The 12,090-nt window shown below is 43.2% G+C and overlaps 1 protein-coding gene across 1 annotated transcript in view; it reads right to left on the reverse strand.

The window, feature by feature from the left end:
- LOC144773146 (sodium/hydrogen exchanger 2-like) overlaps positions 1-12,090 on the reverse strand; it is a 622,810-nt gene that overhangs the window by 477,207 nt on the left and 133,513 nt on the right. The window contains exon 2 of the mRNA XM_078658003.1: positions 9,161-9,624. Coding sequence (XP_078514129.1) covers positions 9,161-9,624 — 464 coding nt within the window. The remainder of the gene's footprint in view (positions 1-9,160; positions 9,625-12,090) is intronic.

Genomic DNA, 12,090 nt, shown 5'->3' on the forward strand with positions numbered 1-12,090 from the left:
TTTAGCCCACTCTGCCACCCCAGTTCAGACATGGCTATATGCAAATCAGTCTGACCCTGTGCCTCATGGGAACAGTCCAGCCCGAACTGCCAAACCATGCCTTCCCTGGACCGGAAACAAGCTTTCGGGGACCGGTTTCTGGCATTGCAGCCTTCTTCAGCCCGGCTTGCTTGAATCCAGTGGCAAAGTGATCAAGGGAGCGCTGCCTCTGGCTACATTGAGTGCAGCTTATGGATTATCGTTTCGATTCTCCTTTTTCACATGCGTTCAACCTGTCTTCCATTGCCTGAGCTGCGATTTCGACTGGGCCCTGTATTTGTGTCTCTGCTGTACGGTGTCTCCCAACGCGGATTATGACCAGCCCCTTAGTGGTTCATGACTTGTTCTGTTTTGGCGGCTGGATTATGGCCTTAGCAGCAATACATGGAATATTGGGACGTTGGAATGTTTTTGCAGCGGCGCATGACTTCTTGGCACGTAGTTACATTGAAGATGACCCAAGTTTTCCTCCGATGGTGATAGAGGCTCCGGTCGTTGAGGAACATGTATGTTCATTCTCACTATTGAATTGGATGGCTTAAATGTTTTCAGATGAGAACAATGACTTCCTCTTGGAGGCTGTTGCTACATACTGTGCTTATACGCTGTTGGATTAAGACTCTTTGATTTTTCTATCTATTCTTTATTATTTAGTTACTGTTTTCTATCAAACAGCTAACACTTTTCTTTGCAAATTTGACCTTGACTCTGCTTGACTCCAGTGGCAAAGTGAGCAAGGGACTCACGTCTGAGCATACCCTGCCAACTTAGGGCGAACAAAGAAAAACCAAAGGTGATGATGGACGGAGCGTTGACAATACAAACACTCACCCCCAGTAAACTGATCTGGGTTTAATCCATCACCGTTCTTTAGCTCACTCCGCCACCCCAGTTCACACATGGCTATATGCAAATCAGTCTGACCCTGTGCCTTCTGGGAACAGTCCAGCCCGAACTGCCAAGCCATGCCTTCCCTGGACCGGAAACAAGCTTTCGGGGACCGGTTTCTGGCTTTGCAGCCTTCTTCAGCCCGGCTTGCTTGAATCCAGTGGCAAAGTGATCAAGGGAGCGCTGCCTCTGGCTACATTGAGTGCAGCTTATGGATTATCGTTTCGATTCTCCTTTTTCACAAGCGTTCAACCTGTCTTCCATTGCCTGAGCTGCGATTTCGACTGGGCCCTGTATTTGTGTCTCTGCTGTACGGTGTCTCCCAACGCGGATTATGACCAGCCCCTTAGTGGTTCATGACTTGCTCTGTTTTGGCGGGGGGATTATGGCCTTAGCAGCAATACATGGAATATTGGGACGTTGGAATGTTTTTGCAGCGGCGCATGACTTCTTGGCACGTAGTTACATTGAAGATGACCCAAGTTTTCCTCCGATGGTGATAGAGGCTCCGGTCGTTGAGGAACATGTATGTTCATTCTCACTATTGAATTGGATGGCTTAAATGTTTTCAGATGAGAACAATGACTTCCTTTTGGAGGCTGTTGCTACATACTGTGCTTATACGCTGTTGGATTAAGACTCTTTGATTTTTCTACCTATTCTTTATTATTTAGTTACTGTTTTCTATCAAACAGCTAACACTTTTCTTTGCAAATTTGACCTTGACTCTGCTTTTCAGGCTTGGACTCTGCGTTCCTAATTCGCCCACGTTTATATCACGTGCTTCGATCGAGGGAGGGTGTCGTGGCTGAACCTTGCACTTACACAGTGTTAAGTTAGCATGGGTTTATTAGAAGCTTAAACGCCATTTTTGCTTTCTTGCTCTGATTTGCACACGACACGCACTTGTGATTTTGTTTAGAGAAGGCTGAGTATTTTGCTTCACATGAGAATAATTTGTTATGCTACATTTCTAGTCTGTTTCGCTAGTTTAGTGTGTATAGTGAGAGCATTGAACATCAAGGTTATCTTGGATACTGTGTCTGTTATTCGGAATGATCCTCGCACGTTCGACCCATAACACATATGCAGCTGTGGCCACCTCTGATACTGGCGCGTTTAATAATGTATTCTGGAGGCATAATTACACACAGTTGAAGAACATTCATATCCTGACAGTTTGTGCAGAACTCAATGTGATCCACTACTGCTGAGTACCAGAGGTATGGGTCCACCCATGTAATCCTATGAGACCTTCTGTAGTTATAAACTAACCTGGTAGGTAGGGAGGGAGAAATATAGGTATATTTTAAATATGTTTCCCTTTAGCATTATAGGATGCTTTCTCCCTTTGTATTTTATGGAATAGTAACAATGCTGACAACCTTATTTCTGATAATATGTTTGGTTGCATTATCTAATGAATGAATGAAATAATAGGCGCATTTATTTAGCGCGGTAGCTACCCTCAGGTGTCCTAGCGCTTAGACGTCACACCTGGTTAACAGTGGTCAGAGCTAGTCAGGTTCATTGAACAGCCAGGTTTTCAAAAGTTTGCGGAAGACGAGCAATTTGTGTTCCGATCTAAGTTGGAGGGGAAAGAAGTTCCAGAGCCCTGCCGCGTTGTAAGAAAAGGAGTGACCTCCGCATCTGGACCTCTTTATCTTTGGTATTAGGGCCAGAAAGGCCGTGCTTGATCTGAGCTGTCTTGTTGGGTGGTAGGTGGTTATCAGGGGTTGGTTGATAGTGGCACCCGTCCCCCAAAAGGATCGATGCGCAATACACATTGCTTTGAACTGGATCCTTTCCCTGACTGGGAGCCAGTGTAGGTCCCTAAGTCTGGTTTTGACAGAGGAGCGACGGGGAATTTCAAGGAGGGTTTTTGCGGCACAGTTTTGAATTATTTGTAATTTGTTTAGGGTAGACTGGGGTGCACCCAGGTACAGGGCGTTTCCAAAATCCAGGCGGGACAAAACAAAATTAGGCCCTGGACCATAGTCCGTCTTGAGTAAAAAGGTAAGAGGGGGAGGATTTTACGCAGGAGCCTTAATAGGCCGAAACGGGTGGCGGGAAGCTTGGCCACCTGACAGTTAAAATTTAAGGGCTTATCAAGCCAGATTCCTAGGCTTTTCATTTTATCCTTCGGTACGGGGGCAACTCCTAGGCACGAGGGCCATATTGAGTCGATGGCGTTATTCGTTGGGGTACCCAGGAGCATCAGCTCAGTTTTTTCCCTGTTCAGTTTAAGGCAGGAGGAGGTCATCCAACTGTGGACTGCTTCCAGACATTCCTTGAGTTTATTCTGTGCGCCCTGAGAGGGATTGAGAGCCACCATTAGCTGAGTATCATCTGCGTAGGTGATGATATTTACGCCAAAAGGGCAGACGATCTCAGCTAGGGGGCTCATGTAAATATTAAACAATGTAGGGCTCAGCATCAGCGATTTTGCCCTCAAAAAAGGATGCCTGTGTGCGTTTAATACTGGCTTTGTAAATTTTAAATGCTGCTCTATATCCGGTTTTTCTGGAGGGGGAATAATCGAGGCGCATTTCCTTTCTAATTTTTTACAGATGCGTTTCTGGTCTCTGAGTTCAGGGGAGTACCAGGATGCTGTCTTGCTGCTACGTTTAGGTATAATGGGTTCGATTGGGAGCACAGAGTCCAGTGATGCAGAGATCCAATTGTTGAATCTCTCATTCGCCAGCAGGGGGTGGGAGACGCTGGGAGGTCTAGTGGAATCGAGGCCTATCCTCCACTCAGCTAAGGGGAGTTTTGACCAGTTGCGCCCTCTGTGAGCTTCTGGAGGAGTGAGGGGTGTGGTTCGGGAGTGCACCAGGATATTGGGATGAGAAAATGGTCTGTCCATGGTAAGGGGAGGGGTGTTTCTGTATGCAAGTCTGGACAGTTGGAAATATGGGATCAAGGAAATGGCCTTTGTTATGGGTTGGGTCAGACACTCGTTGTTTTAGCTGCAGGGCCGCGAGACTGCTGGTCATTCCTTGAGCGATGGCATCTGTAGGGTCGTCAAAATGAATATTGCGGTCCCCTAGAAGGGTGAAGTTAGATGGGCTGAAGGCCTGATTTGCAATAGTTGGTGGAAGGGCACTAGGGAACTGTCCTAGCGGACCCGGTGGGCGGTAGATGAGAATCCCCGAGAAAGTGCTGGTATGTGAAAGCTCTATGGTGCAAGCAAGGTTCTCGCAATCCGGGATTGAGAGAGGAGACCCCTGGCATTTAATCCCATTTTTAAAGATGACTGCTAGTTCCCCTCCCATTTCCCCTTTGCGATCGCTACGGAGAATTTGAAAGCCCTTGGGAAGTGTTTGAACAAGGTCAGGTTCCGACTGATCGTGCAGCCATGTCTCAGTTAAAAATAAAGTATTGGGCTTAAGCTCTTCCAGCAACATTGAGATTTCTATGGAATGTTTAGGGAGGGACCTACAGTTAAGCAGATACATGTTGTATTGTATAACCTTAGGTGGGACTGTGGGATGGAGGCAGAAGCCGCATTTGGGGCAGCTGATGGGGTCTTGGGCTGCTAGGTCCCAAGAGCAATGGCATGAGGCAAGGGAGCTTCTTCTCAGTTGGTGTAAATGCCTGGGGCTATATCTCCTCGTGATGGTGGGCGGGCGGACAGGGGTTGTGGCCCCTGGCCCTGGCCGGGCGAGGACGGGCTCAGACGGGCTTGCCTTTGGCGCACCATCGGCACGCCGCCGGCGCACCCGCTGCGCGCGTCCACTCCACGCGGAGAGAGACATGTGTTTTTTGAGGGTGGTGTAGGGGGCGGTGCCCGTGGGGTCAGCCAATAGCGCTGCGCCCTCCTCCCCTCTAACCCGGAGATCAATTACTGTTCCGCGCCTCCCTCCACAACAATCGGGAAGAATCCCGTGGTGGACCGAGGAGGTGCCGGTAGCCGAGCGTCAAAAGGGTGCAGGAGTGCAGGTAAGTGCTGTCAGGCTTGTGATTTAAAAATACGGCGAAATAAAATTTTTATCAAACAGGATTTAAAATGCTCTGAGAAGCGGAGACTGCTGTGCTCCAGCGCGCGTCAGCTGCGCGAGTGAGGAGCCTCTGGATTTAAGGGCGGTGCCCATGGGGTTAGCCAATAGCGCTGCGCCCTCCTCCCCTCTAACCCGGAGATCAATTACTGTTCCGCGCCTCCCTCCACAACAATCGGGAAGAATCCCGTGGTGGACCGGGGAGGTGCGGGCAGCCGAGCGTCAAAGGGTGCAGGAGTGCAGGTAAGTGCTGTCAGGCTTGTGATTTAAAAATACGGCGAAATACAATTTTTAACAAACAGATTTAAAATGCTCTGAGGAGCGGAGACTGCCGTGCTCCAGCGCGCGTCAGCCTAAGTACTGCACATGAGATTATGGCGTTAGAAATAAACATTTCAAACTTGCACGTGTCTTTATTTACTCCTTGTTTTGGACTGGTGTAAGAATATAATGAAAGAGTCCTCTTTTTAACCACCTTACTTGAGGTAATCTAAGTCGTATGTTCTGGGTTGACTAGTCATTGGTGCTTTTGCTATAGGACGAAGAACCAGTGAGTCACTTATTGCTAGTCTGGTAGGGGGTTTGGGTACTAAGGTGGGCTTTGGTACACCGTAATTCTCTGAGGCCCTAAGTCTTTATGCACAGTTCTGTGTAGGAGCAGAATTCCTGCAACAGTAGTTGCAACAAAAAGGCTCGATAAAGGGCCTTGAGATTCAATCAGAATATGAAATTGAAGAATAATTGATAACCCCAGCCAAGAAAGGGAGCAAGTGTGCAAATGTATAGTGCCTTCGGCCGGGGTAGTTGTTAAAATGAAAAGGCTTGATAAAGGCCTGCACTTTGAATAGGATTATGAAATAGAAGAATAGTTGATAATCACAGCTAAGGAATGCAGCAAGTAGTTGTGTGTATGTGTGGATGATGTGTAGATTGAGTGGAAGATGAAAAAGGTGAAAAATAAGAAAGGCTGGAGACACGCAAACTACCCACTGCCTTGTCAGTGAAGTGGATCTTTGGATTTCCTGCTCATTATAAAGAAAGGGTGTTGGATTCCACAGTGGGAGCAAGAGAAACGAGTACCACATTTAAGGAAGCAAGCTAGTGCATAAAGTACACACAGTGTGCGGTAGAAAGGATGCAAGAAAGGACGGAAGTGTGCAAATTACCCACTGCTATTCACAGGTAGTAGTTACCAAGAAGGCTGAATAAAGGGCCTGCACTTTGAATTTGAATTAAAGAAGAATAATTGATAAGCCCAGCCAAGAAAGGCAGCAAGTAGGTGTGTGTATTTGTGGATGATGTGTTTATTGAGCAGAAGATGAATAAGGTGAAAAATAAGAGAGGCTGCAGAGAGGCAAACTTTTCATTTCTTTGTAAGGGAAGTGGGTGTTTAGTTTTCCAGTGCATATATATATAGATATGAACAAACAATCCTCTTCAACAGCAAGAGGTAGAGGCCACACAGGGGAGTCCATAGAGGGGTCCTTTGTAGCCACAAACACCAAAATTTAGGGCGGATGCATTTCGGCGTGGATTTGCCTTCTTCAGTGCCAGATGGTGGTTGCAGGAGGCGGGCAAACATGCTGGTTAAAGTACCTTCTTCCCTCCTGTCATATATATATATATTCACTGAAAAAACCATAGGTTTTAGGCACGTTATAGCTAGGAATTAGCATTTAAAAACCTTGCAAATTCACTGAAAAATACATAGGTTTTAGCCACGTTATAGTTAGGAAATAGCATTTAAAAATCCTTAGAAATTCACTGAAAAAAACATAGGTTTCACACATGTTATAGTTATCTGGACAGTTCACTCATACAAAAACATTGAAATTCCCCCGCTATAATTAGTTCAGCTAACTATAACTCGCGCGCCCGTAATCCACTGCTGATGACGTCACATATTACATCACTGATGACATTATCAGTGACATCACTCATGACATCTCAAATGACATCACTGATGACATCACTGATGACATCATCCTTGTGAAAGGGTGGCAGACCTCCTCTCACCCTAATATAACCTTTGATAAACAGATTGAAAAATAGAAACTAAAATTTTCAAAACAATGAATACCTCTACCAGTTAGGACAACCTATTCAGTAATTCCAAAATCTACATACATATCCACTCATTCACCAACAGTTCTATATAGTCACTCATACATGTAGTCACTCATCATATGTACTCATACACCTATACATCATGTTACACACTAATAGTCATCCATAGGGTTACTCACACACATACTCACACATGCAAAAAAATGATCAAACATCCATTTACTTGCATATACAGCTATACATACACCACTACACGCACTTCTACAGAAACCTACACATACTTACTCTCTTAAACAATCACTTATAGAAACACATACTTATTTATACAGCAACTCTTCCAATCTTTCCCTCTCATATATACTCACGTATATATCAATGCTCACATATACTAGTTTGAAACATATGTACTTACTCATAAAGACACTATTGAGACAGTCATTCACTCACTAACACACCCATACACACACTCATCCACCCATACAGTCCTGCACACATGCTGTCTTCAAAAAACATACAAACAGTAAGTCACTTATTCATGTATCTATGCACTAAGTAATATCTCACAGTGAACCATACAGACAGTCATACTGATACTCAAAAAAACAACTAATAACCCATATACACACTCATGTAGCTACTCACCAACCCATGCAGCCAGTTATACACAAAGTGAGACACTGATAGAGATATTAAAATATTTAAACATTACTCGCTTATACATGTATTCACTAAGATACACCTAATAAGTCAGTTATACAATCAATTTTACCAAAAAAAACAATTTAGACACTTATTCACCCATTTATTCTTCCATCGACCTTTAGATATAAATATATAAAAAAATTATTTTTCAGAAAGACACACATTCACTGGATGATGTCATCAGTGATGTCATCAGTTATGTCATTTGAGATGTCATCAGTGATGTCATGAGTGATGTCACTGACCATGTCATGAGTGATGTAATATGTGACGTCATCAGCAGTGGATTGCGGGCGCGCTAGTTATAGTTAGCTGAACTAACTATAACAGGGGAATTTCAATGGTTTTGTATGAGTGAAAAGTCCACCTAACTATAACGTGTGAAACCTATGTTTTTTTCAGTGAATTTCTAAGGTTTTTTAAATGCTAATTCCTACCTATAACGTGGCTAAAACCTATGTTTTTTTCAGGAAATATATATATACACACGCACACACACATGTATATGTATGTGTGCTTACCTAGAAATACTTACCATGTCGATATTACGGACTTCCATATTTTGTTCATGATATTCTTGTAGCACAATATTTTGGAGTACATATTAAGGAGGAAAATCCTGCACAATTATCACAGAATTGTTCATGCAAACTAAGCTTCATAGATAAATCCACATGCTTAATTTAGTCAAACTTCAGGGTAACAATTGATTGGTTATCTTTGTGGGATGTATGTTTGTCCATTTCAGAAATGCAACAAAATGTTATGCAAATGTGTTAAAAAAAATTAAATATCTTCATATTGTTCATTATGTCTTTGGGCTGCAATGAGCTATATATATGAATATTGTACCAATACATAGCTCTGAATGTGCCAAAAAAGATATAGTTTGTATGGGTGCACAAAAATACCAAAAAGGTACATGTGTTTAAACAGCCTAACGACAGATCCATGGAAAAACCTCTGACCAACAGGCTCTCCATCAACCTGGCAATGAAAGGCGGAAGGTTAAAATAATGACAGAGTAAAGAGAGTTTATTGTAGTGCAGCCACCCGAGCTCTGTACTTTGGGTAAAAAATCCCTTAAAATAGCAGGAAAGTTATGAATCACTGGCCACATATTCACTGTCGTTGAATTCATTATGAAAAAGCAAGCAAAAAGGCAGCTGCTCAAGTGCTGGGCCAGAGAGGCGGATTCCCCAAAAAATGTGTTAGCGAACATGGATTGATACAAGTATAAACACAAAATACAAAAAGATTACTTTAAAAGCATGCTCTTCACTAATCTGAACAAATAGCTTAAAAGTTTCTGATTGTCTACATGTTTAAATAAATACATCCAAAATTATAGAAATCATTTGCACAAAAAATGAGAAAATATTTAAGAAGGTAAGTATTTCAACAGAATAACTGGTTGCACTAATTAGATTATTAAGTTAACTGAAAAGAACTTTGAGGATACTTACAACAGTAACAGCATCATTCAGCAATGATTCCCCAAATACCAGGATGTAGAGTTGTTCATTCACGTGGATATTTTCAAACACAGCGAGCACGGCCACAGGATCCACTGCTGATATCAAGCTTCCAAAGAGGAGACTCTGGAGAAGTGTGATGTCAGTTAAACCAAATGCCTCAATTTGACAAATCGCAAAGAGTGAAATCCCAATGCCAATGGAGTTAAAGAGCGTCCCCACCACAGCATACCAGAATATGGTGCCAATGTTATCGAAGAATGGACGGGTGGGCATAAAGTACCCAGCATCGAGTACTATGGGCGGAAGAAGGTACAAGAAGAAAACATCTGTCTTCATGGCAGGCGGTGACTTTTCATTAACTCCAAACATGATTCCTCCAAGCAGCAACCCAACCAGAATTAAAAGACAGCTTTCTGGGACTATATGCGGCAACTTGTGATAGAGATGAAAGCCTGGAAAGGAAACATGTGACAGGTTAGAAAAATATGACTATATGTCCTGTTTAGAATACTCTGTCAGGAAACAGACAAAAACAGTTGACACATCATTTGAGACAGTCACTCTGTAGGAAAGTGGGTTATAAGCTGGTGACGGTATTTACTCTCAGCTATTAATAATACCACAACCACCAATAGGCACAATCAAGTCTTAGTAAATTAATCTTTGCTTAACACTTCGTAGCTTAGAAAATGAGCAATTAGGCTTAATTTAAAGACAGTTATGCATAAAGCATTTACTAATATCAAAACATTCTAAGTAAATGACAGAAGACAATAAAAACCCTAGACTAATTTATAAACAGAGACAATATTGTTCTGTTTAAAATGACATGCAATACAACACCAAACCTATTCCTACTATATGTGTGGGAATTAAGCCACCATGTGTCTCTTAATAAAGACACCCTTCTTAGAGTGTCACCACAGTGGATTTTATTTTCACAACTGCGACATAATGTGCTAGATCACTGCATTAATTTGAAAGAGTGTGGTATGGTAGCTGCTAGCACCCCCTCGCATCCGTGTACACAAGGCTTCAGAGAAGGAGGCGGAAAGGAAAAAAGTGAGGGAAAAGTAGGCAGAGCCTCACAGGAGTAACACCAAGGGAGGTTTACATGCTGGTACGCGCCTGCATCCTCAGGTTCTCATCATCAACATCTGTCTACTATCAAAACTCAAAAGTGAGGGGTGAAAGGTGCAGGGATAGAAAAAACCAAAAAGTGTATAGTGACCCTACAGGGATTCCAACATCTGATTAAGAAATTTGGTATTCCCTAATTTAAAAATGAGCTCGGCAGCACTGGCTACTCTTCTTTATTCCTTGCTGTGTGCCTGCTCAGTTAAAACCAACATGTTTCATTGCCTTACACACTTTGGAGGCAATTTCATCAGGGTATTAGGGTCAGCGTCCTCACTGCACCTTGTTTCACCATTTATTGTACCTGCAGAAACATATCATACCACACTACATCACCATGTACATGAGACATACATCAGGTTACACAAAGGTTAAAAAAGACAAAGGAATTGTAAAGAAAATAAAAGGATAGGAGAGAGACCACAATCTCTGACCGGACACAATACAACAACTGGGCTATTTACCAGGTAGTGGCCATTAATTTGCCTACCGGCACCCCGGTAGAAGCAACTGTTGTGTCCCCTGTGGCTTAGTCACAAGGCTCGTTATAGTCGCTGCATGCAGTCAGTCTGTAAAAAAGAAGTAAAGCACACTTGTTTCCATTCTAATGCCCCATATCGACTATCCAGTTCATGCATCTCGCCAATAGTCATATTAAGCCCCATTGATTGCTGTACTTATATTGGGTACTCTGCACACATGGATGCTAGGTGCCTCCACTCATGTATCGCTTCTCCGTGGCACCCCCCTTTTTTTGGCGTTTATGTGCCGTACTATGCCGGAGTGCGCAATACCTTACAATACTGCCCCACTCACTCCTAACTAGTTTATGAGTTAAAGGGTCTTAAAAGGTCTAAACAAAACATGTTTAGAACGCATTGGGCTCCCCTACTTACCGACTCGTAGCTGAATTCCAGCATAACGCAAACACCCTTCCCGCGATCGTGCCGGATGGTTCTTTTTTGAAAAATAAATAAAGTCCGTGCACGGCCCCGTCATACTCGGCGTGTACCTGACTTCCGATTACACCCCTTGCATTCACTAGAAAGCAAAAAGGTGCTGACGATGGCGGCCATCTTAAAGTGGGTTCCTCAACATAAATCATAAACATAAATCAGTTTATGTATGATTCCTATACTGTCTAATTCCAGTATCTTGGTAGAGTTCTGCATTGTCCAACATTTCATTACACAGAAACACCATCCTAGGGATTTGCAATGGGTCGTCCTTGTAAGGGTCCTGGGTGACCAGTTCAATATGGAAAAGGGGGCGGATCAGATTGGGTTGAACGAGTGGAACAAGGTGACGCCATTCTAGCTGGTCCTCAAGTAATTATAAACACAGTTGCAGCAGGATCATGGACTACGCTATAAGGGCTGCAACACGCGACGCTATTGTAAACTCCGGCTGGAGTACAGGCAGCTTATATAGACAGCCTAGTAGAGCAGTATGTAATCCTACACTAAGAAGAGGTTGGATATATCACACATTTTTATGCATCTCGAACGTACATTAAGGGTGATGAGATCCAGATATTACATTGAGGCAAATTAATGTAAGCTTGGTAGACTACTGGGGATAACATCTGGACATGTACTGTGTATACAAACATCTATAAGTTTAGTGGTGCAACTAGTGGTTTCTAATCTGTCGTTAATAACATGAGGCTGGATCAATGTAGAACTCAACCAAGATTCTGGAATTAGACAGTATAGGAATCATACATAAGCTGATTTATGTTGAGGAACCCACTTTAAGATGGCTGCCATCATGATCCCCTT

Source organism: Lissotriton helveticus, chromosome 8 (genome assembly GCF_964261635.1).
Source record: "Lissotriton helveticus chromosome 8, aLisHel1.1, whole genome shotgun sequence".
In the NCBI taxonomy this organism is placed as follows: domain Eukaryota; kingdom Metazoa; phylum Chordata; class Amphibia; order Caudata; family Salamandridae; genus Lissotriton; species Lissotriton helveticus.